The sequence below is a fragment of the Puma concolor genome, chromosome B2 (assembly GCF_028749965.1).
Source record: "Puma concolor isolate L17-30 chromosome B2, mPumCon1.1.hap2, whole genome shotgun sequence".
NCBI classification, from domain to species: Eukaryota; Metazoa; Chordata; class Mammalia; order Carnivora; family Felidae; genus Puma; species Puma concolor.
This window is the reverse complement of record NC_141671.1, coordinates 38,143,374-38,170,831: the sequence shown is the minus strand read 5'-3', so window position 1 is coordinate 38,170,831 and position 27,458 is coordinate 38,143,374. Positions and strand designations below refer to the sequence as shown.

At 40.1% G+C, this 27,458-nt stretch overlaps 1 protein-coding gene across 5 annotated transcripts in view; it reads right to left on the bottom strand.

The window, feature by feature from the left end:
- The window catches only part of DNAH8 (dynein axonemal heavy chain 8), a 347,525-nt gene that overhangs the window by 177,874 nt on the left and 142,193 nt on the right, over window positions 1-27,458 (bottom strand). For all 5 annotated transcript variants that reach the window (XM_086706753.1, XM_086706756.1, XM_086706755.1 and 2 more), the window contains 12 exons: window positions 24,016-24,215; window positions 20,980-21,133; window positions 18,297-18,460; window positions 17,090-17,192; window positions 15,987-16,091; window positions 15,006-15,167; window positions 11,736-11,960; window positions 8,826-8,998; window positions 5,918-6,096; window positions 2,692-2,879; window positions 407-493; window positions 212-319 (listed from right to left, as the gene is read on the bottom strand). In XM_086706753.1, the coding sequence (XP_086562879.1) occupies window positions 212-319; window positions 407-493; window positions 2,692-2,879; window positions 5,918-6,096; window positions 8,826-8,998; window positions 11,736-11,960; window positions 15,006-15,167; window positions 15,987-16,091; window positions 17,090-17,192; window positions 18,297-18,460; window positions 20,980-21,133; window positions 24,016-24,215 (1,848 nt within the window). The remainder of the gene's footprint in view (window positions 1-211; window positions 320-406; window positions 494-2,691; window positions 2,880-5,917; window positions 6,097-8,825; window positions 8,999-11,735; window positions 11,961-15,005; window positions 15,168-15,986; window positions 16,092-17,089; window positions 17,193-18,296; window positions 18,461-20,979; window positions 21,134-24,015; window positions 24,216-27,458) is intronic.

Here is a 27,458-nt window from a genome sequence, read left to right as displayed (position 1 = left end):
TCCTCTACCTTTCTTTGCAACTTCACTGAGACTCCATAATCATTTCAAACTAAAAAAATTTAAAAACACATACATACATAATTATAAATATATCTTAGAAAAGAGTTGAGATTTTTTTTTTAACTCACTGATTAACATCTATCAGGGTAAAACTGCCAACTAAAAAAAATCACGTTCTACAGGTAGGGAAAAGATTGATTTACAAAGTTACCTGTTTGGTAAGTTGCTCTTCGCAGAGTTTGTAAAGAACATAAAACTTTTGAGCCAAGACGACGTTTTCAAGAAAACCACAGCTTGCAAGTTTAACTCGCATAATGATCTGAAAATTAAGGTCATGAGATTTTTCAACAATTTAGAGAAAAACAAGAACATAAATCATATTATGCTTCCAAATCCCGGTGCCTACCTGTCTATCTGGAACCATCATAGCAACAGTTCTAAACTGAATTTTTAAGTTTTCTGGTAGTTCCTGGCGCCCAGCATACCCAGGGTTCTAAAAGTTAAAATTATTTTAAATTATTGATGTAATGTTCATTTCATGAATACAAACACATTCAAATTCCTAGTTCATATTCTAAGGTGGTATTGAAAAACATTAGATTCATAAAACGTCCCTCCTGTCTCAAAAATATGTATTGGACTATCCATATTTGTTAAGGTCACATTACCCCCTCATGCATAATTTCCATTTCCATTATACTAACAAAGTCATACACGCACACACACACACACACACACACACACACTTCATGTAGCAAAAATTAAGCTTCTGTGTATCTATTGGTTAAGAAAATAGAAAAGAAAGATACATAAACACCAGGATAATTATGGTCTAACATAGGTTATTGAAAAAGGAAGAAAATTCAGGATTTCATTTGGATCAGTTTACTTAGGTAATTCTTATTTTATCTTTTCCATCATTCTCCATGGTCAGAATTAGAGAGTTCTCTGGCTGATTTAAAAAAAAAAGAAAAAAAAAAACTCTATTGGAGTGAGGGGAAATAAAGATGGGAATGGTGGGGAAAATATTGAAAAGGACGAAAGTAGAAGAGGAAAGGAAGGTAGGGCCTCACGAATAGCAACAGGTTGAGTGCATCAGACCCAACAGTTCCAGGGGAGAGGTTAGGGATTCAAAGACTAGTCAGGCAAAGAGGGGTTAGTTATTTAAGGAAAGTACATTAAGAAGCCTTCAGTCCCTAAGCATTTCGTGGGCACTGTCCATTGGCCAGATACCTTCCTCAGTCCTGGGAATACAGAAGTTACTAGCTGCCTCTCAATATTTCTTCTTTTCTCTTTTCTCAGTCACAGAACCCCAGTTGCAAACTGGGTGCATCACCACCCAGATAAAACACTACATTTCCTAGCCTGCCTTGCAGTTGGTGTGATTAAATTTGACACTGGAAGATGCAAAGGGGCACATAATACGATGCTTGTTTGAAGGGAGTTGATTCAATCAATTGGCTACAGCAAAACAGAGGTGCTTCTGTAGCATCTTGGGTTATAAAGGTGACTTGAAGATAAAAATCATGATGGTGTAGAAACATAGAAGGATCTTAAGAGAATAAATCTTTATGTGTTAAGCTACTATTTTTCATGTCTCAGTTATTTACAGTCTAATGTAATACCTAATTGATATTTCCAATATTATTCTTAATCCAAGGGAAATGTTACTCTTCTTTTAAATTATTCTCCACCACAGTATCACACAATAAAACTTTTCATCCCATTTCCTGAGTTATAGTAACTAATCACTTCTGGATTATTATTATTTACCCCTGAGTGTTTTGCTTATGTTTGCTTATAATAAAGCTTATCAGAAAATTTCCTAATTTTACTTTCTATAATCTTTGTCCACTGAGACATTTAAAATTCAGATTACGTTGTGTTATCTTGCAACATAAAGATTTAACTATATAGAAAACATACAAAAACATTAAATAAAACTGGTTCAACATTAACATCACTTTTACAATTCACAGACTTTTCTACTTATTCATGCTTTTGGTTTTCTTTCTTTACTAAATGTATCACAACACATTGCCCTCAATCACACGGTAACTGAATTTGTTACAATTGTTACAGGTTTTTGGTGAATTACTTTGGCTATTTTAAATCATTTCCATCATCCTTTATTATGTGTCAGAGAAAAACCCAAGTACAAAGGTTAAGTAGTTAGATTTTGACATTAGACAGACAATAACCTCTTTCTCTAACTGGCTACGTGACTTGAACAGGTTTTTAAATCTCTCTGAGCCTGAGATAACTCAGTTACAACATCCACCATACAAATGAGGTATAGGACTACATTTGCCTGTTCTTTTGAAGTTAGGTGTGTTCATCAACCTACAATAGACATGCGACATGAGAGAGAAATAAATCTTTGAGGTTTTGAGCCACTGAGATTTGGGGATTGTTACTGTGGCTAGCCTGTCTGATATAATACAGAAAACATTTAGCCCAGCACCTTACACATAATAAGTGCTCACTAAACAGTAGCTAGTATTATCATTAACATTTTGCTATTTCATCTTCTCTCAAGGTTATTTTTACTACTCAAAAAATCATATGACAAGAGGGAATAGCTCATGACCTCTGAATAGTCATTGATTTACTAATTAATATATGCTTTATTTCATTTAAGTCTATAAGCAATTAAACCAATAGAATTGCATTTAAAGACCACATTCTTACCATTGTTAGGAAAATTCCAAATTCTGGATTCAAATCAACACAATCACCATCAGAGAAAATGAACTGTTTTTTTCTCTCTTTTCTTGCTGTCAGAACAATATAAATCTGTTGGGCTGCCACTGATAATACAGGCAATTCTATTCTGTTAAACTCATCAAAACAGCCCCAAGAACCTGATTGTGCAAGACCTGATATGAAAAAGGATTAATTTCAAAAGGTTTCTTTTGTAATACACCTTCTTGGTAGCAATCATTTCTTTAAAGTGCTCTCAAACAATTCTATATAGAAATACAATTTATATAAAGTTTCATATCTGGCTGTTTATAAAGACACATTTAATTCCAGTGATATAAAGGGGTTTAATTATTTGTACATCATCGTGAAAACAGGGCACTGCCAAAATGAAAGAATAGACACGTCATCACACCCAGGAATGCTGGAAGATGATAAAACCGGATTCAGTGGGGAAGGAGGCTGAAGGAGCCACGTTTGGGGAAACAGACAAAATAAGGCATGCCCTGTCTGCATCAGATTATTCTGTTTCTTTCTTGTTGCAATGACAGATACAAGGGGATGCAGGGTGAGATAGAAAACGGTCAAAGGGACTTTTATTTATTCCCTTCAAAACTCAATACAAAGAAAGACTTCCGTGTTATGAACATTACTCCTATCTAATCTCTTAAGGATGAAAACCTTCATTATCTTCAGCTGCATAAAATGTTCTTGTTTCTTTTATTACTGTCCTCCCGCCCCAGTTTTTCTTCTCTCTCCTTTGGGCGTTTCCATTATACAGATGTTGGAACTTTTATATGTATCCCTATTACCCTTAGGCTTTTCTGTCAAACCTCCCATTTCTTTCTCTTGTATTCAATGTATTTATTCTCTTGGCTAGACAGTTTAACTCAAAAGAGGTTTTTAATTTATTCACGTTTTCAATTTCATGTTATTCCAACTGTTACTTTGTTCATAGCAGCCTGTCTTTCTTCCATCAGTTGTATGTTATAAATTAATTGAATCCCTCTGAAGCTAATGATTTTATTTGCTCTTTTCTTCTGTTTCCTCTATTAATCACTTTAGCGGTCTCTCGGCTGTTTGGGGCGCCTCCCTCATTTCTTCAGATAGTTTATGAGACTTTGTTACCTTTGTAATGTTATCTCTGTATCTTTGTATCTCTATGTTTCCTTATCTCAGATGCCAATCTCTGTTTGTAGGACCTCTGCTGGTGATTTGGAGGAAGGAACTGGAGAGGCATGAGAGCTTCCCCTCGGGGTCTGGGGCTCGCAGCCAGTCCTGGGTGGGCGGTTTGCCTCTCTGACACGAGCCCCCATTCGAAGTTTATCTGTGACAGGACTCCCGCTTCAGAGAGCTGTGCAACATCATTTATGCAAAGGAAACGCCGGAGCCAGCCACTTCCTTTTCTTTTTTCTCTGTCATCTCCTATCATTTTGTGGCACTCTAGGATTTACCTTGTGCTCTGTTGGCTGCTCTAAACCATCCCCAACCTTCAAGCTGGGAGTGATCCACAGAAGGACCCTTCTCTTTGATCAGGACATGATTTTCAGGGCTCAAAAATGTTTAACAGGCAACTATAAAGAATAATATAATGTATATCCAAGCACCTACCTATCAAATCTTAACAATTTGCTTCAGATTTCATTCTAAAGAATAAAATATTAGAACCACAGTTCACATCCATGTATTGTTCTTTGGATTCACACTCCCTCCTTCTCCAGAGGGAACCTCTGTCTTGAATTTGATGCCAGTGGTTCCAGGTGTGCTTTAAACTACTGCTCGTGGGCGCCTGGGTGGTTCAATTGGTTAAACGTCCGACTTAGGCTCAGGTCATGATCTCACGGTTCGTGGGTTCGAGCCCAGCGTCAGGCTCTGTGCTGACAGCTCAGAGCCTGGAGCCTGCTTCAGAATCTGTGTCTCCTTCTCTCTCTGCCCCTCCCACACTCACACACACTCTCTCTCTCAAAAATAAATAAACATTTTAAAAAACCTTTTAAAAATAAACTACTGCTCACTTGCATATATTCATGGACACTATATATTTTGTGTATTCAAGATTTATATGTATCTATCTACATGTATAGGTCTATAAAATACTGTATATATCTTCCTGAAACTTGATTTATTTGGTCAGTATTATTTTTCTGAGATTTATCTAAGCAAATACACATAGATCTAATCCACTATTTTTTAATGTTTTATTTATGTTTGTTTATTTCTGGAGGTTCCTCAAAAAATTAAAAATAGAACGACCCTATGACCTAGAAATAGCATGTTTTATTTATTTTTGGGAGAGCATGAGTGTGGGAGAGGAAGAGAGAGAGGGGTACAGAGGATCCAAAGCAGGCTCTGCTCTGTCAGCACAGAGCCCAATGTAGGGCTTGAACTCACAAACCGTGAGATCATGCCCTGAGCCAAAGTTGGATGCTCAAGGGACTAAGCCACCCAGGTGTCCCCAGAAGTTTTTAATTTAGAGTAAGCAATGTACCAATCTTTCCTTTATGGCTTGTGATTTTTGTATTAAAAATCCCTTTCTCTGAGAACAAAGATATTTTCATTTATTACCTTCTAAAAACCATATGGTTTTGCTGACCACATTCAGGTGCTTAATTCCCAGAACTGATTTTTATATATGGTGTAGGCATCCAGTTTTTATATATGTAGGGATCCGATTTCCTTTGTTAAATACTAATCATCTCTTGCCTCAGGATGATTCATTGTAAAGTCTATCCCTTCATCACTGATTTACAATACCACCTTTGCCATACGTCAAGTGTCCTTGGCCCATTTCTGCATTCTCTATTATATTCCACTGGTCTATTTATCAATCTCGGCTCTGAGTTATGCTCTAAATGAAATCTTTCATTTCAGCAGGATCTAATGCAGGAAGGGGGAACCGCATGTGTCATGGGTTTGCTATCTTGATCTTATCCCCTCCACCATTGTTTCAGGCAATAACAAATTGATTTCATTTTCACAATCTAATACACATTCAACTCATGAACTAGAGTGCCAGCAACAGTATTGAACCGTATGAAACTGACGATATCCAGCCATTCTTGACCCAGAAAAAAGAATGGCAGTATTACATGCATCAACCTATACTAATTTCGGCTACATGGGATAATATCACTTTAGGTTTTATCAGAAAATAATGTTAAAGTGCAATAAAAATACATTCACCAAAAGTAATTTAACTGTGTTTGACACTTACCTTTAAAAATCCTTCCGAGCCCTCTGAAATCCATTTGATCTGAGCAGTTAAACACAACCACATATTTTCCCAAACACCTTCCCATGTCTTTCGTGGTTTCTGTTTTGCCAGTGCCCGCGGGTCCTGCCGGAGCTCCTCCCATGTTCATTCCCAAAGCCTGGGCTAAAGTGATATAGCACCTGCAGATGTGAATCAGATAAAGCACCATGACTACGGGATAACACATTGTTACAGTAGGCACAAGTCAAAGTCGAATGTGACTGGAATGGGCCTATTTATTTTAGAATTTGAGCCCCCCACTTAAAAGAGTCAACCAAACAAGGCTGGAGTACTTGATATCCATTAAAAGTAGTGCAGTGATTACAAACATTTTTTAGGACAGGGGCACCTGGGTAGCTCAGTCAGTTAAGCATCTGACTTCAGCTCACGACATGATCTCACGGTTCGTGGGGTTCTGTGCTAACAGTTCAGAGCCTGGAGCCTGCTTGGGATTCTGTGTCTCCTTCTCTCTCTGCCCCTCCCCCACTTGTGCCCTCTGTCTCTCAAAAATAAATAAATGTTAAAAAAATTTTTAAAAACATTTCTTGGGACAAACTTTCCTTTTTTATTATTTTATTTTATTTATTTTGAGAGAGACAGAAAGAGCGTGTGTGCATGCATGAGTGGGGGAGGGGCAGAAAGGGAGAAAGGGAGGGAGAGAGAGAATCCCAAGTGGGCTCCATGTTGTCAGTGCAGAGCCCAGCCCAATGTGGGGCTCGTGAGCCCATGAACTGTGAGATCATGACCTGAGCCAAAATCAAGAGTCGGCCACTCAACTGACTGAGCTACCCAGGCACCCCTGAGACAAACTTTTTAAACTCCTCAACCCTGACTTAAAATCTTCAGGCCTGGGGTACCTGGATGGCCCAGTTCATTAAGCTTCCAACTTCAGCTCAGGTCATGATCTCACGGTGCCTGAGTTTGAGCCTTGCATCAGGCTCTGTACTGACGATGCTTGGGATTCTCTCTCCCTCTCCCTTTCTCTGCCCCTTCCACACTCGTGTGCTCTCTCTCTCTCTGTCTCTCAAAATAAATAAATAAACTTAAAAAAAAAAAAAACTTTTAGGCCTTCCTTCTACTGTGGTCAGGATAAATCGTGAGGCAGAGGACCAAACAAGCAGTGCTATACTGGTGGATATTGAACAACTCCAGGAAAAAAATAAATCAATCTGATTCTCATGTTTGCTGATTTCTGTGGTCCAAATACTTCCACCAGGGCCAATGACAAGCTACCAATGTGATCCCACAAACTTGGGAAGAGATGCACACAGTTGACTCTCACAAGCTGGTACAAGCCAACTCCAGCACACCGTGGCAAATAAATCATCTTACTACAAAATGTTTCACTCGTTTAGGTAAGTGTAAAGAATAATATAATGAATCTACTTGTATCTATGATGCAGCTTCAGTTATATTTGTTCCAGATCTAAGTAAAACTGAGTGGAGCTTGGTGGAAGAGGAAACACATTGACAAGTTTATGCTACAAGGGCACTGGGCATATAGAAGGGGGTTGGATGAATCAAGAGGACAGTAAAGATGTAATCTGTGTCATTATCATGCAGCCTTATTTAAAGTAACCGCAGAACTAACTGTTCTATGACCCAAGTCAATTCTACATATACTGATTGGGCATCTTCTTTTTTTTTAATTTTTTAATGTTTATTTATTCTTGAGAGAGAGAGAGTGTGTGTGTGGGCCCACAAGCAGAGGAGGGCCAGAGACAGGGAGACACAGAATCCGAAGCAGGTTCCAGGCTCCTAGCTGTCAGCACAGAGCCTGACGGCGGGCTTGAACTCAGGAGCTGTGAGATCGTGACCTGAGCCGAAGTCGGATGCTTAACCAACTGAGCCCCCCAGGCGACCCCTTATTGAGCATGTTCTATGCACAGCGTATTGAACTGGGTGTTGGAGGATATGCAGAGATGAATAAGGCCCAGTTTTGTCTGGTGTCACACATTGGAAAGAAAGAACTGTGAGGAGATTGGCCATTGGCTGATTATTTGTACCTGGCCAAGGACCTTCACTTTAGGCATCAATCTCCACACTTGGAAAACCAGGAGGCCAAATTACATCATCTCCAAGGTCCCTTCCTTCTTTACAATTCTAATGACTTCTTTTATGGTGCCAGAGAGGTTCTTCCAGCTTGCTGTCATTCATTACTACATTACTCTCTTAGTCAGCATTCTAACTTGCTTTCATTCTTGTATCTTTTTTACTTCACAAAAACTTAATGTACATGTACGTTTAAGTAACAGCTATGGTTATTTCATTGGTAGACTGACTTTGATGAGCTAGCAGGGACCTAACCTGACAGCAATATGCTTTTGTTAATATTTCAAATGCAACTTTTTGTTTTGTTTTGTTTTGTTTTGTTTTAGAGAGAGCACACGAGTCAGAGAGAGGGGAAAAGGAAGAGAGAGAGAGAGAGAGAGAGAGAGAGAGAGAGAGAGAGACAGAAAATCTTAGGCAGGCTCCACACTCAGTGTGGAGTCCAATGTGGGGCTCAATATAAGACCATGAGCTGAGCCCAAATCAAGAGTCAGATGCTCAACAGATTAAGCCACCCAGGCACCTCTCAGATGCAATTTTAAAACAATTTTAAGTACATCATTTAATTACAAAATGGAATAACAAGAGGCGCCTGGGTGGCTCAGTCAGTTAGGCATCAGACTCTTGGTCATGATCTCACAGTTCATGAGTTCGAGCCCCACACTGGGCTCGGCACTGACAGCGTGGAGCCTGCTTGGGATTATGTCTCTCCCTCTCTCTCTCTGCCCCTCCCCTCTTCATGTTCTCTCTCTCTCTCTCTCAAAATAAATAAACATTAAAAAGAATTTTTTTAATGGAATAACAAAAACTCAGTTCCTACCTATCTGTTAATGGAGTGATAACAAGACGATCAGTGCATCCCAGAAATTCATTTTGGTAAATAAAATCCACATCTGTAATAGACACTACAGTTTGATCCAAGTCTTCCTTAAAATAAAATCTACTCTGTTTTAGCCATTCAAAATCAGTAACTGATTTGATATGCATTTTTACCTTAAAAACATGAAATACAAAGAGATTACATACTGAATTGCAATAGCACAAAACACAAGCATGTAGGCAGTTTTTATTCACTCATTCACGAACTGGTTCATTTATTTAACATATATCTATAGAGTCCCTCCTTAGGCCCGACACTGTGCTCGGTGAACAAAGACAGACAATGGTTCTTGTCTTCTGAAGCTGATCAAAAAAAGACAAAAGACAAACAGATAAACAAATAATTGGAATAAAATATGAAAAGAAATTCAGGGTTCATGGAAATATGTAGCAAGAGGACCTAACGTAGTCTAGGGAAGGCTGAGAGGGATACTTGGAGAAAGAAATATTCAAACTAAAACCTGGAAAAATAGTAGGAATCACCAAGGGAAATAAAATTAAAGCAAATTTTAAAAAAGAGGGCACAATGTTTTAGGCAAAGACCCAGGAGACCTGGTTGCATGTTCAAGGAACTCAAAGAAGTTCAGCACAGCTCAGGCATCCAGGAGTCTTGAGACAGAGAAAGAGTTGAGGCTTCATGGGACATGGAAACAGGGTTGGGCAGTGTTCTCATGGCAAAGGGAAGCCACTGAGGGGATTAAGCAGGAAGATACACAGTCATATATGCACAAGTGCCTTCCTCCACCAGCACTGTGGCCAAACCAACCAACCTGCCGGATCATCAGTCTACCCCTATGGGCACAAGGTACTGGGCTCCCCACAGCCATACATGCAAGTGATAGAAACCAGGGAAGCACATTTAGGAATAACATCCTGCCACAACCACGTTCTCAGGTGCTTCATGATTTTCCATGGACAACCTTGGAGAAAACTTGGTCCTGCCCACTCAGGAGAATCAACACGGAAAAGAGGCAAATGATCCCCTTCACTGCTCTTAAACTCGGTCCCTCTTCCAGGTCATTTGGCTTGACCTTTGGCAACCCTGCAATGTACCTGATCTCCAACTAATCAAGTCTCCACCCTATTTAACAGTCTTGCTTTTTGTCATTGTTTCATTGTTTGTGATGACCTTGCTTTCCCCCTGCAGCTAAGAATTCTGGCTTCCAGCAGAAATCACAGTTTGGATTCATCACCTTAAACTGCAACTATCAGGTGACATGATCCAGTGCCATCCCTGGGGACTCTGCTCCCCAACACAGGACCTGCAGCCACGGAGAGGCCATCAACTAACTAGCTAGTCTCAGTAATCCATGAAGATGGTGAGGAGGCAACAGAAGATGAAGAAGAAAGAATAGCTACTATTTGTTGAGTTCTTACCATATACCAGGCTGTTCTAAGCAACACACACAGAAAAATAAAATGCAAACATGCTGGCCATGAGATCTCATTTTACTTGGGATGCAGAGGGACCATGAGTTCAACAGTAGTTAAGACAAAAAGAAAACAGTTTCGTGGCTTTAACTGTGTATGGGTTTTTTTTCTTTTTAAAACTCCATTCTGCATGTAAAGTAAAACTTTGCTCAGCACTTAAATTTAAAAGAAATTTCTTCCATGGGATTTCAGCTTTAAGAGTCCGCGAGGGATGTACAGACAACACCCTAAATGGCACGCCTTTAGCAGATACAGTAATGGATTCCATAGGAGTTCTTGAGGTGGACTTCAAATAAACAAAGTCAAAGTGTGACAGTAACTGCAATTTGGTGAAAGCAAATCTGTAGAAGGCCAAAGAAATATGGTCTGAGTATGCAGCTCTCTGATGATTAGATTGACTGGAAGATCCAGAGACAAACCCTAGAGCAGTGTTTGGTCAACTTTAACATGCATATCAATCACCTGAGAATTTTGAAATGCAGATTCTGATTAAGTAGAGGGTGGGGCGGGGGAGGGGACTGGAGATTCTGCTTTTCTAACCAGCTCACAGGAGATGCTAATGCAACTGGTTGGTATATAATACTTTTGAGAAGCGAGGGTCTAGATTCCAGGGGAATAAACGGACTGCATGTCCTTCTCAGCCTTCCATAAATATCACCTATCTGATCAGAACTTTTGACACAAGCTTGAAACAAGTAGTCTGTGATCATATTGTGTAAAAAAGAACCCCAAGTTGCATGAATTACACGTCTCTGGTGAAGAAAAGAGATACCTTTAAGATGAATCAAATCAAATCAAATAAAGCAACAGTAGTTAAAGACAAAGATAGTCAAATGGCGGTATATCAAATGGTGGCACGTAGGCCCCTACCCTACAATGATAACCACTGCTTTCGGAGAACTTTGTCTCGTTCAAGGCCGCTGGTTAGAGTCCTGTTTCTGAAGGGAATTCAAATACCACCCCACCTACTCTTACCCTACAGAACCTTGTCCACATCAAGCCCATGATGCCCTGTGGGACACTGTTAATCAGACAAATATCCATGAAACTTTTCTGAAGCTTGATTCTCTTTGATCAAGACTTCTTTCTTAATGGAGCAAATGATTCATGACCAATCCTACCTAAATTGTATCATGCCCCTGGTTATTTGGTGTAACAGAACGCGAGTAGTTAGTTCACCTCACATCAGTTGGTTCCAGACTTTCACAATGCCAAATGTGAGTATACACATAAGGTTGTTTAAACCACAAATATACATATTTGTAGACATGGTATATAGAAAGACAGTTGTGGAAAAAGACCAAGTAGATGGAAAGTTCACACAAGTTAGGGAATATATATAATACTAATTATTCATTATTAGGAGCACTGAACTATTAATTAGTACACTGAATCACTTTAAAAAACAAAGATACTTTACCAAGTCATCAAAAATATCTCTCTGGTGCACATGGATGGTTATCAGAGTTTCAAACTTCACTCTGTCAAACTTGCTTAGGTCATGTGTTGTCTGACTGATGAGAATATTCAGAATATCCAAAAATTTCTGATTGGTCACCTGCATGATTTTCCTGTCATCTTTTGCATTATGTAAAGCCTCTTCTGAATCATGTGTCCACAACATCTGAATTCCCAGAAGCCCCACCTATGCATCCAGAGGAAAAATAATAAGTAAATTTGCCAAATATTCAAAGCACATCTGCAATAAAATTTGGTGGTCAGTTGTCCATAGGAAGGCAAACGAGGTTTTACTCATTTTAAACTAAAAAGAGACATGCATTTCTCCACTCCCAAAAGGGGAGAAATAAACACTCCAAGTTCCAACTATTGATATTTAATTATTTTAATGCAGTGAGATAAGTAATAATTAAAACAATGGCTACCATATATGAAGCTGTATATGTTTATGAAGGATGCTTAGCAAATTTTTCTATAGAGGGCCCAAGACCACCCAATAGCTCCTATGATCATTTTTCTTTCTCAAGAAAAGCAAACAGAATTTCTAGACTTGTTGTTGTGTATTTTTCTTTAGCAGGGTTTCCCAAAGGTCTCTTTGCAATTTCTAGAAACGGTATGCTGACTCTCTCCTTTCCTGATCTATCTAATCTATCTAATCTTTCTTTCTTTCTTTCTTTCTTTCTTTCTTTCTTTCTTTCTTTCTTTCTTTCTTTCTCTTTCTTTCTTTCTTTCTTTCTTTCTTTCTTTCTTTCTCTTTCTTTCTTTCTTTCTCTTTCTTTCTTTCTTTCTCTTTCTTTCTTTCTTTCTTTCTTTCTTTCTTTCTCTTTCTTTCTTTCTTTCTCTTTCTTTCTTTCTCTTTCTCTTTCTTTCTTTCTTTCTTTCTTTCTCTTTCTTTCTTTCTTTCTCTTTCTCTTTCTTTCTTTCTTTCTTTCTTTCTTTCTTTCTTTCTTTCCTGATCTATCATCTATAACTTTACCTAAATTGACTTCTTTCTATATATATTTATCTAAGGGAGAGAGAGAGAGAATGAGAAGGGGGGAAGTTTATTCTTTTTCTCCTGATGAGGGCATAAGAAAATTGTGACTATCACCTTGCCTACAATCTCCACCCCAGGAAAGGTGTAAAATTGTCAAAACAAACATGCCCTCCTTGCTGCAACAGGTGTCCCTTTAGGAGCTTTTGTTCATCTGCAGAGTCAAGCCACAGATCCGAGATCATTTGGACCAAAGGGAACCCCACATCTGGCGGAGGACTGGGAGCAGAGTGAGCGGCATGTGGACACTGTTGGGCATGGCATTCAGTGTGGGTAAGGCAGGAATAAAACCCTTTCCTTATCCCCCCGCCTCCTCAAGACTTCAAAATGCTTTCTGCCAAAAGCAGCGGCCAACCCTGCGGTCTGCAGGTAAAGATAAATGAAGGCCCCCCCGGGGGGGGGGTGAGCAACCCGACGTAGAGGAAATACCCCATGTCAGGAAGTTCCCAGCAACAAGACAGTTCTGACTCTGGCAGCAGCAGAAGACGGCATGAGACAGGAAAAGCAAAAAACAAACCAAAAACCCACAGTGTAAGGCTGTGAGATTTAAAGACACAGACCCGCAATCTCTGAGAAATCACTGCTTAGTGGTAGATTCTAAAAACTAATCTTTAAAATGACTATCCTGAGTCACCTAGAAAAGTTTAAATTATAGTGTGTACTCAGTTTAAGAAGGCAGAAGATTTCATGGTGAAAACTGGAGGATGTCTCATTAAAATAAAAACAAAACAAGAATGCTCATTCTCCTCAACGTCACTCGCTGCCTGTCAGAAGCACGTTAAAACTGCTAGAAGGGAATACACTAAAATATGAAGTCATCGTTTGCAGCTGGTAGAAACAAGCAATGTATATATTGAATAAATATTATGGGTAGAATATACATTGGGTGAATATATATCTTCATTACTCTTGAAAGCATTTTTTCCAAATAACTGAAATTTGCCCATTACGTTAAGATTTTAACCTAAAATTGTTTAAAATGTCACCTTTTAGAGCTAGTCAACTTTCCTGCTGTATCCTGTTCAACATCACTCCCACTCTGACCTCGCTTTCAGTTTTCCACATGGTGCTAGCTTCTCTGTCTAATCTAGACTGAGTCTCTCCTTCAGATTATACAAGCTTTCCTGGGAGAGAGAAAGCGTGCCGATTTGGTCTAAGGGGCTATCTTTCTCACTTTATCAAATAAAGTATTTTATAAAGCTTCATCACAAAGCTAATAAAGCTGATAAGAATATAAAATTTGCCAAGGATACTGCACGATACAAAAATATTAAATACAATATCAACATATTCTCTCCAGTAAAGGTTGTTCTATAGCCGTACTTGTGTCATTTGAATAAATAATTTCCTATCATTTCAGCCCTCTCCTCTGTGTGTGCATTAAGTCGGGACTTGGAGGTCGGCCGCGAGGAGCGGTTGGAGAAGTATAGTTAGGGTCAAAACTGTGTGTATTTTCCTTGGATATCTCTTGCTTCCTATCCCACACTCTCTCTGACCCAGATCACAAAGCATCACTTTTCGTTTATTTTGGCTGAAATCTGAATGAAACTGTTGGCTTTTCCTTTTCTGTATTCAGTTAATAACACGTGGCACAGTAGGGTGCATTCCTAAAAGCCACTGGACATGAGAGATGTTCAAGAGAACACCTGCTCAAACGCCAGCCTCTTGAAGGTCCGCTCCTGTTAGGAAGCTAGCTGCATGACAAGGCCTCCTTTAACAGATTATGACAATTTGTAATCACTGGAAGGGAGAAAAAAAAAAATGCAAGATGGATTTTGTTTCAGGACAAGATATGCTAGTTCTTATCTATATCCATATTTCTAACTATATCCGTATCTATATCTATCCATACATAGCTACATGGAAAATATGCCACCAAATCCATACACAGATGGGTATAGATAGGTGTCTTTTATGTACAGATGTGTGTGCTTTGTATAGGAGATGAAATTTTCCATTTGTGAGTTTAGTTTTAGTGTTATCCTTAGTGATCAAAGAACAGTGGCAAATCCTCTTCCAGCGAATGGGATGAGATGGCCTAGAATAATGTAGGTGGACAAGCAGGTGGTTGGCAGTTGGGGGTGGGAAGGCCTCCCCAGCTAGTTCAAAGCTACCAACAGCTGCTACACCATCAAGGCCAACTGCTTCCTGTGTATCTTTCCCCCTTATTTCCATTATGTAAACATTATATATTCTCACCTGTGCTGGAAAGTGATTGAGAAAAGGTAAGAGTTGAAATCCTGAATCGCTGATTTGGTAGAATGCAGACCTGATTATATTATGCAGTGACGACATCTGCATTTTTAACAAATCCATAAGCCAAATCTCTACAGGACCTTTGGCCATAACAGGATTATCCAACTAAAAAGACACATTACAGATATATTACAAATTGATAATAATTTCCTATTGTTACCAATGTAACGATAGTGATTTATCAACTTCACTTGATAAATCACAGTACCTCAACACAAAGCAAATAATTTTACACAAAATATTTAAGACATGAGAAAAACCAACTAATACTGCAGGTGGAAAAAAATGGTCTGGTCTAAAGTTTTCATTGTAGGGGTGCCTGGGTGACTCAGTCGGTTGAGCATCAGATTCTTGATTTTGGCTCAGATCATGATCCCAGGGTTGTGGGATCGAGCCCCACATCAGGCTCCATGCTGAGTGTGGAACCTGCTTAGGATTCTTTCTCTCTCCCTCTGCCCCTCTCCCCCACTCACGCTGTCTCTCTAAAATACAAAATTAGGGGCGCCTGGGTGGCTCAGTCCGTGGAGCGTCCGACTTCGGCTCAGGTCATGATCTCACAGCTCATGAGTTCGAGCCCCGCGTCAGGCTCTGTGCTGACAGCTCGGAGCCCTGGAGCCTGCTTCAGATTCTGTGCCTCCCTCTCTCTGCCCCAACCCACTTGCATTCTGTCTCTATCTCTCTCAAAAATAAATAAACATTTAAAAAAATTGGTTTTTTAATACAAAATTAATAATTAATGATAGAACAAGTCTCAGAGAAGTCAGTGACTTACCCAGACTTGTTTGCAACCAAGCCAGGGCGAGAGAACTAGAACCCAGGCCCACCCCTCCCCCACTCTCTGTTTTTCACAGGAGAATTGCAATCTCCTTGACCTACATTTTTAAAGAAATCCTAGTAAGAAAACTTTAACCCAAGTTAAATTACCATAATTTTTTCTCCTTCTCTTGATATGACGGCCAGGATACGATCGTAGTCTTTTGCATGAAATGTCACCTCATTTATGTTGTCGGATACTGCAGGGAGATGTGGCTGTAAGGAGCACAAGACAGAGCCAGAACAACACACGTGAGGCTAAACACAAAAGCCACTGAGATGTTTTTAAAAACCTTAATATGTGTTTTCTTTGTAAGAGATTAAGAATTCACTTCATTGTGCCAACAAAGACAGAAACAAACACACACAACACGGCTTTGGCGGCTGATTGACTTCGAGACCCACTTTTAAAAATCCAGCCCTACAGCATGTTTCCTGCAAATGCCCTTGTTCCACTAGGCTGGTTGGACTAAGACTGTGACCTTCCTCCACATGGAGACTGAACCATGTGGTCCCCGCCTCCTTCCCTCCCACAGACAGCTCTGTCCTGCCTGTCTCTTGGCTCTCCCTCTGCCTTCCACAGCTTTTACTTCCCTCCTTTCTCTTCTCATCCCCACAGCTCCCTAGAAACCACCAAGGAAGTCCCTAGTAGTGGCCTCCCAGATTGCCAAACTCGGCAAGGCTCTGGGATAGGGGTGTTTCAGTGCCTCTCATATCCGGTTTTTCGTAGTTTCTCTCTGCCTCCTGGAAGTAACTGCCCTTGGAAATGGCTAAAAGCACTTGAGAAGCACTTGGATATGGACAATGCCAAACCACAATCCCTACTTGATCTGAGAATATTTAGACTACAATACAAAAATGAATTACATTTAGTGAGCACATACTGTGTGTCAGCTACATTCCAGTGCGTGATCTCATGTAATCCTAATGACAATCCTATGAAGCGGAAACCATTAATATCCCTATTTTACAGATGAGGAAACTGAGGCACAGGAAAATTAAGAAGCTGGCTAAGGTCACTCAGCTGGTGAGTTGCATAATCAGTGACTCTTGCTTCAGGTTGATGAGTTCAGAACACACAGAAACTAGGACATTTAATACTTAACATAATCTTTCTCTCCTCCCTGTGCTATTAAATTTCTAACTTCATTTTTATTATTAATTATGTATGCTGTGTAAAAAAGCAATTTAGGTAATAGATATTCAGATTATACCTGTATGGTGTGGGAATCACTGGCTTGTCCCAGAATTTCCAGAAGAACTGGATCGGACACAAAGAAGAATCTTGGAAACAGTAATCTCTTCTTCTCCAAATACCTGTAAATAAAGTCATGTTACCAAATGGCTTTTCCTGAATTAATAATTTTTGGGTTTTTAGCCAAGACACAATCCCTAACATCTTCAGTAAGATAACAGCAAGCATCTATAGTCATTTCCCATTTGCCTCTGAAATGTTTGGTTAGAACCAAAGTCCATGGTCTGTCATGAGTGGCACTTGGGAAAGCAAGACAGGGATTCAGAGCAAGACCTACGGTCTTCTTCCTCAAGAGCCCTCCTGTGACCTTTCTAGGAGTATCGCGAACTTCATGGTTCAAACCCATGATGAACACATGATTATCTCCAAACCTGGACACTGGAAGAGTTAAAGGGGGAACAACTAACCATGAAGTCAGGACAGGGGCATAAACTTGGAGAAACTAAGATACACTACAACTCTATTTCAAGCAGAAATTGAGAATGAACTGTTCTTTAAGGAAATTATCTGTAAATTTGTCTGGTTCTCTTCGTGCACATCTATATTCCATGACTGTAGTGGGTTGAATGGCAGATCCTCAGAAGACAGGCCCACATCCTATTCCCTGGAACCAGTGGATGTGGCCTCATTTGGAAAAAGGGTCTTTGTAGATGTATTGAAGTTAAGCATTTCAAGAAGAGACAATCGTGGATTATCCACAGGAGTCCTAAATCCAATTACAAGAGTCCTCATAAGACACACACAGGAAAAAGAGGGGAAGGCAGAGAGGTTTGAGTCATGTGGCTGCAAGCCAAGGAACTCCTAGAGGCACCAGAAGCTCCAAGAGGCAAGGAAACATTCTCCCTCAGCACCTTCAGAAGGTGCTGGCTGACACTGATTTCAGATTTCTTGCCTCCCGAAATGTGAGAAAATAGATGTGTGATGTTTTAACGCCCAGTTGGTGGGCATTTGTCACAGCAGCCCTATAAAACTAATCCAATGCCTTAACTCATGGACCCCCAAATTGATGGTGTCTTGTTTTGCAGAAAAATTAAGGCTATGTTAAATTCCTGCAGCCACTTCAGCCATCCCTACCAAACCAGAAATGCCGTCAGTTTTATTTACTTGTTTGGGATAAAATGCCATCACATATAAAATGATAGGAAACTTAAAACTGTGGTTCTTACCCCGTGAGTGACTTCTGACATACTTCCAACTGTTCGTGCAAATGAGGTAAAAGTTGCCCCATGGTTTCATCTCCAACACAGCAACTGATCACATTGGGGTTCTCATGAGCTCGCTGCATTATCTTTATCCATGACTTGTCAATATTCTGAAAACGCTTGGCTTCCTAAAAACAGTCAGTGAAAATGAGCATTTGAATAAATGCAAAGTCTTCGCTTTGGAATAGCCTCTAGTTCCTCAGACCCGCTTCTATTAGTCCTCAGTCTACATAATTTAAAGGAGCATTTTTTTTTCCACCTCAATTAATTCTGAAAAACAAAAACCCAGAGTCATAAAACTGCTTATTGAAATACTGCTTTGTCACAATGGGGCTTATCACTTATTTGTTTTCTTACATTTAATACATTTTCAAAATGCCACACGATTAATTTACAGAGCTATCGACTTAAAGCTCAAATCTAGTCTTCCAGCACCCCAGGTGCTTGGTTTGATGAGCAAACTGAAGAAGCATGACAATAACTTGATCTCAAGATCTTTTGAATAATTACAGCTCAAAAGGACCCGGGGGAGGGGGGGGGGCAGAAAAAAAGAAAGTAAAAACCCAAAACAAAGCTTCATTTACATTTTTGCTAATGAAATTTTTCTATTTACTATGGATGATATTAAGCTTTGCATTCAATTGCAAAAACGCCTCTAGGAATGGCATAATCTTGCCTTTTTAAAAACTTTTAAAGGTATCTTTTAAAACACTGCAACTTTCTGGTTAAGAAAGAAAAGAATTATGTTTAAAACAATGTTACAATGAGAAATGAGCTATTTTTGAAACCCTTTTAACCTTGATTTTTAATTTATATAGAGCCTATAGTTATGGAAATTTAGGAAGAGCAGGCTTAATTTTATAAGAGGGATTCTACCTTCATAGAATAAATCTATTAATAAGTTTACTTATTTCAAAGGCTGCAGAGTAAAGCTGTTTTAAAGATTTTGTTAAGGGCTCAGAAAGCTAAATTTCCTTGCCCCGTGGTATGTGTCTGATCTACCATTAGTCAACTTAATGATAGTTAATTTGTGTTTATGCAATACAGATTAATTTTAATTCTACTCTCAGAGGAATACTATAAAGTCACCTCTTAGAGGAGATGAACTACTATAATCCAACAGTACCATATTTGAGGGGTGCCTGGGTGGCTAAGTCAGTTAAATTCTTGGTTTCAGCTCAGGTGATGATCTCACAGTTTGTGGGTTTGAGCCCTACATGAGGCTCGGTGCTGACAGCATGGAGTCTGCTTGGGATTCTGTCTCCCTCTTTCTCTCTTCCTCTCCTGCTCTCTCTCCCTCTCTTTCTTTCTCTCAAAAATAAATAAACATTAAAAAAAATTAAATGTAGTAGTACCATATTGAAGGTACCTGATATCCTCAGATAACCTGGGGATTTGAAAATAAGTGATTTTCTTTTTTTCTTTTAATGTAAATAAAAAATCAGCACATTTTGAAAATTTATTTTGTAAAGGGGCCAGACAGTAAATATTTTACTTTGCAGGCCATATAGTCTGTTACAACTACTGAACTCTCCTGTTGCAATGCTACAGCAGCCACAGACAGAACATAAATGAATAGATATGGCTGTGTTCCAATGAAACTTATTTCTACAAACAGGTGAGTGGACCACAGATTGCCAACCCCTGTTTAGATAAGGTTTTAATAAGGTGGCACCTGGGTGGCTCAGTCGGTTAAGTGGCCTACTTCAGCTCAGGTCATGATCTCACAGTTAATGAGTTTGAGCCCTGTGTCGGGCTCGGGCTGACAGCTGGGAGACTGGAGCCTGTTTTCAATTCTGTGTCTCCCTCTCTCTCTGCCCCTCCCCCACTCCCTTCTTTCTCTCTCTCTCTCTCAAAACTAAATAAACGTTAAAAAATTGATAAATAAATGAATAAATAAATCAAGACAGGACCATATGGCTTTATAAAGACTTCTCCAGAGACATACACACAACACAAATCATTCTATCAGTAGTTACAAAACCATATATATATATTTTTTTTAATATATGAAATTTATTGTCAAATTGGGTTCCATACAACACCCAGTGCTCATCCCAAAAGGTGCCCTCCTCAATACCCATCACCCACCCTCCCCTCCCTCCCACCCCCATCAACCCTCAGTTTGTTCTCAGTTTTTAAGAGTCTCTTACGTTTTGGCTCTCTTCCACTCTAACCTCTTTTTTTTTTTTTTTTCCCTTCCCCTCCCCCATGGGTTCCTGTTAAATTTCTCAGGATCCACATAAGAGTGAACACATATGGTATCTGTCTTTCTCTGTATGGTTATTTCACTTAGCATAACACTCTCCAGTTCCATCCACGTTGCTACAAAGGGCCATATTTCATTCTTTCTCATTGCCACGTAGTACTCCATTGTGTATATAAACCACAATTTCTTTATCCATTCATCAGTTGACGGACATTTAGGCTCTTTCCATAATTTGGCTATTGTTGAGAGTGCTGCTATAAACATTGGGGTACAAGTGCCCCTATGCATCAGTACTCCTGTATCCCTTGGGTAAATTCCTAGCAGTGCTACTGCTGGGTCATAGGGTAGGTCTATTTTTAATTTTTTGAGGAACCTCCACACTGTTTTCCAGAGCGGCTGCACCAGTTTGCATTCCCACCCTACAAAAACCATATTTACCTGAGGTAGCTGTTTGGCAATATCTCCACCCACAAAGACAGCTTCAAGATAAACCCAAAGGTTCTGGACTACTAGCCACTCTTCAATTATATCTGAGGAAGTGGACAATTTATACACCCAATTCTGGATGGTTTTTTTAAATGGAGCATTATATCTAAAAAGTGAAAATGGAAAAAACACTATATTTTAAGGATACATGATTCAGAAAATAACATGGCCTAACAAAGTTACAGGAGAAACATTCGTTTGGAAATGAACATTTTTTTTTCCTTAAAAGGCAGTTCCTAATAATTTTCACACAGCTAATGAGATATTTGCTTTTCTAGGAGTAAAACTCATATAATTATAGTGATTTTACTTGTTTCCACATATTAGTCATAGACTAGGAAAATGGACCGAGTTTTGTGACAGAGGTCCAGCAAAGGAACTGTGCTTGTTGTTTCTGGGAGTAAAGGGAAGGCAAGGAATAAGGTGTTTTTACAAGACTTTGGTGAACCAAATCGAAGTAAGCATGGCCTGTGAGAATAACACTTAGGGCACTGTTACTGGTCCATGAAACTAGTACCACAAGGCCAATGTCAAGATTGAGGGTTGATGTCCATTTACAGATGTTGCTCTTCTCATCCAAAGACTGCTGGTTTCCCGAAGGCACTGGGCCTAGATTGTATGGTATTAGAGATCTAGAATAGCTGCCCCCAAATAGCATGCTTCCTGCTTTCTCAACATCAGGGCTAGATGAAGGATTCATGAGAATTCAAGGTGTCCAGAAATCTGGGCACAACCAAAAAAGACAAGAAACACAATGGATGTCATGCAAGAAGTGATGGGAAGATACTGGGTAAGGACCCAACTGCCTACAGTTGGATTAAGAAGCCAATTTTAGTTTGTGGCAATGACAAGTGGTTTCGATGTGGCATAGTGGCATTTTCTGGTGATTGTCAATACAAGGTTCTTAAAACTTGTCTTGATCCAGGACAGGTTGCTCACATACAGAAGGGGGTTCTTCTGGGTCTGAAGCGGGTCTTCTGGGTCTGAATGGGGTCTGATGCATGAGTGCAACCCATAACTTCTCTAGAAGTCTATGTTATACATGGAGGTATAAAGTGAGTTGCACAAAAATTGCCCCAAGGTGAGCTATTCAGATAGTAACAGGCATTTTTATCAACACCCATTTACTGTCTGTCTGACCATTGTTCTGGAGCTGAAAGGCAGTCAATATGCTAAAAGCAATCTTCAAAATTAAAACATGCAGACCAAGATGGTATGGATGGGTACTTCAAGGGGTTGAAGCAACTAGATATTTGAGGCCCAAAATGGTCCTGCACAGAGGGAAAAAAAAGAGTCATATTTGATGGTTATATTTCATGTAACTTCCAACATGAAAATGGGAGACTTGAAATAAAATCTAGCATAACCAGTTTCGGTCCTATGGCCAGGCCCTTGCATTGCACAACTCTGCATGGTGGAACCTGTCAAGACCAATAGGGAGTGCCATAGACCAATCAGGAATCCAGTAGGAAAGTGTCACAATCCAGGCAATATCTGGAGTTAAGTCTCACCCATGGAATATACAATTTCTTTCTGAGGTCACTTCCAGGTCACCCTAGAGACCCAGTAGCCACTGCCTCAACATTGATTTTATTAGTGCTATAAATATTATACTGATCAAGCTAAATGCAAGTTAAGAATGAAATTAAGAAAGGCCTCAAATCCTGAATTCTTTGGCCACAGACACTATTCACATGACTCCACAGCCACATGACTCCAGTCATCCTTTAGTGGGGGTGCCTGGGTGGCTCAGTCAGTTAAGCGTCCAACTTTGGCTCAGGTCATGATCTCACGGTTTGTGAGTTCAAGCCCCACATCAGGCTCTCTGCTATCACTGCAGAGCCTACTTGGGATCCTCTGTCACCTTCCCTCTCTGCCCCCCTCTCTCCCGCCCCCCAAAAATAAATAGCACATTTAAAAAATAACTAAGAAAGAAGTCATTTAGGAAATTAGGATGGCAAAATTAACAGTGATCCATGTGGACATAGTATCCCATGAAGTCCAGAAACCACTGAATATCCCATGGTCACCTGTGCCAGGATTATTCATATTCCCTGAGAGCAGAAGACATAAGTAGGATCTTAACCATAGCAAGTCAACACGAAACTCCTAGAACTAGGAGCTTTGAAATTAAGTACTTTATCCAAATACAAGACAGACTTTGGGGCCAGAAGTCATGCGGGATGTCATTCATTAACCAGTGATCTCAACCTGGACAAGGGGTGTTGGAATTCCCATGTACCCTAGACACTGACCTCTGCTAATGACAAAGTTGTGGCATATTTCTTAGAAGTATTATGGCGAAGAACAGTTGAGAATTACTGCATAGTCAGCTAGGGGATTAAAGGTTGCTAATGCCCAGATTAAGACCTGACAGTATACTTAGTCTGACTGAGTCCCATTTTCTAAAGCTGCACTTAAGGTCATAGTCACCTTCCAGCTGGTACAGTAGTCCAAAGATGGACAGGTTGTTTCATTTAGGGCACAGTAAACCCAGCACATAAAGAGACACTTTTCACGATAAAAGATGCATAAAGTGTTTAAGTAACAAGCCCCTAGTGATAACAGTTCTTTAATGTGTTGCCAGGATACTTCTCCTGGGCCACTGGATGAACACTTGAGCAGGGCTAGCCAAGGAGGCCAAAGATGACAGATTGGAGGAATGAAAGAGAAAGAAAATAAAATACATCATCATGGTGGGGAGCCAAAATGTTCAGGAGATAAGCTGCCTATTTGGGGGAAAGTAATTATGATGGGGCCCACCAGGAAAATAGGAAGGAGAGATGAGTACCATAAAGAAGAGACAGAGGCCATGATTGGTAGGGAAAACAGGTAGCTTGTGTGAGAACAGACAACAGTGAGCACTTTAGGTCAGAATCTTATATTATGCCCCAGCTGTAAAACTGGGCTTTCACCTAGTATTATATAATTCCAAAAACCAAATTAAAACCTTCCCCCCCCCCCCCCCCCGCCAAAGTATAAAATTACCTGTTGCTTAGTAAGGAACCTAAGACCATTAAACTATCCTCCATCAAGGTGATAATTTCTCCTGATTCAGTGCCTTTGAGAAGGAGCTCTCCCTTTCCCTTAAATGCGGCAAAACTCAGGTTCTGGTTGGTCCAGTTTTCAATCACCTGAGTCAGCTTGGCTTCAATATCCTTTTCCTTAATGGCAGATATGCAAATGTCCTTCAGAGGGAGATCAAAGAATATGTCATGACATTTTCAATTATAAATTAAGTGCCTTGTAAAATAATGAATTTTTGAGTTTCAACCTAGAAATCATAGTCATTTTGTGGCCAAAAAACCAATACTCAAGGTGCACCTGGGTGGCTCAGTCAGTTAATTATCTGACTTTTGATTTTGGCTCAGGTCATGATCTCACAGTCATGAGACTGAGCCCCGTGTTGGGCTCCACACTGGACGTGGAGCCTGCTTAAGATTTTCCTTCCCCCTCTCTCTGCCCCTCCCTCATGCTCGCTCTCACTCTCACTCTCTCTGTCAAAAGAAGAGGAAGAGGAAGACAGAGGAGGAGGAAAAGAAGGAGAAGGAGAAGAAGGAGAAGAAGGAGAAGAAGAAGAAGAAGAAGAAGAAGAAGAAGAAGGAGAAGAAGAAGAAGAAGAAGAAGAAGAAGAAGAAGAAGCAAAAGAAAAAGAGAAAGAGAAAGAGAAAGAGAAAGAGAAAAAGAAAAAGAAAAAGAAAAAGAAAAAGAAAAAGAAAAAGAAAAAGAAAAAGAAAAAGAAAAAGAAAAAGAAGAAAAAGAAAGGGGTGCCTGGGTGGCTCAGTCAGTTTAACGTCCAACTTCAGCTCAGGTCACGATCTCACAGTTTGTGAGTTTGAGCCCTGAATCAGTCTCTGTGCTGACAGCTCAGAGCCCGGAGCCTGCTTCAGATTCTGTGTCTCCCTCTCTCTCTGCCCCTCCCCAACTTGCACTCTGTCTCTGTCTCTCAAAAATAAATAACCATTAAAAAAAAAATTCTTTTTTAAAAGAAAAAAAGAAACGCAAGGTCTCAAGATCATCGTATTACAAGTTCAAATAATAACTCTCTTGACTGTCTGGCCACTAATTATTTTATTGTACCACCTACATGCAATAGCAGAACTTAAATCATCATGTTTCTTGATTATATTTTTCATTGGAGTTTTCTGGCCAAAACAGAGATAACCCCAGCTGCTCTATCTCAGCAACTTGCCATGAGAAAACAACTGAGAATGTATGTGGGAGTCCTTTGACCTCTTTGAAGTAACATATAATCAGTCATTGCCAGATTCCTGCTTCTTCTGGCCCTGATACGAATATTTCATTTGCTTAAAAGTTATTCTATTTTTTTTCCTTACAAGTTTTCCTGTTTTTCTGAGAACGCTCGATATGAAAGTCTCACAGGGAAAGTAAAAGTAAGGTATTTTCCCCACCATGCCTCTATTTATTTTCATACTTAGAATCACAGAATCTCACAGATGGGAAGGAACTGAAAGGTGCAAAGTATTTCCACAAATAATTATAATCCAAATGGGTGTGTAATAAATGTCCTAAGTGTGGTAAGACTTGTTGTGAGTTCTGAAGAGGGAGAAAGGATTTCTGCCTGCAGTCAGGAGGGAAGGCTTCATGGAGGAGGCAGCATCTGAGACTGAGTGAGATTCCAATGGGTGGTGGGAGGAGATGTTCTACAGCAAGGGAAAAGAGTTCCTTTGGAGGCAGTGAGTCCAGTGACAGAAGGAATCCAGCTTGGTTAATAGCAGGACATGCAGAGCAGAGCAAACAGGATGTACCAGAGTATACCGCACTAAGAATCCATTTTGGGGTGCAAATAGTAACTGAGGCCTAGAATTCCTTGGAAGTATAAAATGATGTTTTCAAAGCATAGCTTATAAATGGCTATATTCTTGAGTGTAAAAACCTACTTCCAAGAATGAGATGGTCACTTTGTTTCCTTCAGTAGTATTTGAATGACATTGATAAACAGGACATAATGTTTTGAAAACAGAATTTCTGGTGTACATATGTAGTTAAGGGAAAAAGAAGGGGCAGGAGACTCAAAACCATATATAGGAGAGATTTCTGGTTACATGGTACAGTTCCCTGCCTCCAAAAATACAGAATAGTGGATAAAATGCAAAAAAGAGAAAGTAAAAACATAGCCAGGCTTAAAAGCCAAACAAACATCTCCATGAACCAGAAGTGAAAAAGACATGCAAACCAGTGGGTGGACATGAAGCCCAGGCCTGAGGGCTGCGGTGAGTTGTGGAGAGGGGCAGGGGGAGCAGTTATAAAGGGTTTGCATAGACATATCTGGCTACACCCCAGGGCCCAGTGCAGAGACAACCCACTGAAAACTGCCCAGCCTTTCTGTAAAGAAGGCCTCTTTGCTTATCTTAGAGCTTCTGTCTGAGGGTCAGGCATCTAATGTAACACAGGACTAGGGGTTCTCTCCAAAGACAGAGGCTAGTGGGCACCACCGTTGCACTGTCCTCTGCCTCACCCCAGGTCACTGCTATCTCCTGGAAAGGAGCTTATGCACATGTCTGGTGTCCTGAGTTTTGTTTTGTTTTGTTTTTGTTTTTTTGTTTGTTTTTGCAGCTGCCACCCAGGAGATGTCTCTTGAGCACCTGATTCTGGTGGCAAATGAGGTTTATGTTTGAGGTGCCACAGGACCATAACAAACCAGGAAAACGTCCTTAACCAGCTACCTACCCCCAGTGCAGAGACAGCAGACTGGAATGCTCAGTCGTACCATGGGAGAGGCCTATCAGTGTAACTTCACAGCCGTGGCCTGAGGAGTAGGCTTCTAATTAAACATACATCCGAGGGCCAACTCTAATCCTCTCCAGAGACTTTGGAGGGTGGGTGCTCTCTTCATCTTCCTTATGCCATGCTCCCAAATGCTGGCATCTCCAAGAAAGGAACTTGTGTGAACAACTGTTGCTGTCACTCAAAAGGCACATCCCTTGATGTCCTGAGTCTGGTGAGTAGAGGGGCTTGGGTTCATGGGTTCAGCAGGATGGCAGCAAACAAAGAAAGTTCTTAACTGGCTATCATCCCAGGGTTCAGTGCACACAGAACAGACAGAAATGCCCATTTCCTAGTGTTCCCCTAAAAGAGGTATATTTGCATACTTTAAAAGTGGCTGCCTGAGAATTTGGCTTCCAATCAGCCTAAATCCACTTTGGAGCCTGACAGGTCTTGTGACACCTCCAGTTACTGGGAGTAACTAAGGATGAAGTAGAGTACTAGAAGAAACACAAAGTTCTGAGAGCCAAGCAAGAGCTAAGGTGGGCTTGAATGATAAGGCTCATTTCCTACATGAGGCTTCTCCTTCCAGACTGAGAGAGGTGGCTGTTTTATATAATGCATAAAAACCAACACAGAGAGGAAAGTAAAATAAAGAAACAGAGGAATATGGTCCAAATGAAACAAGATAAAACCTCAGAAAA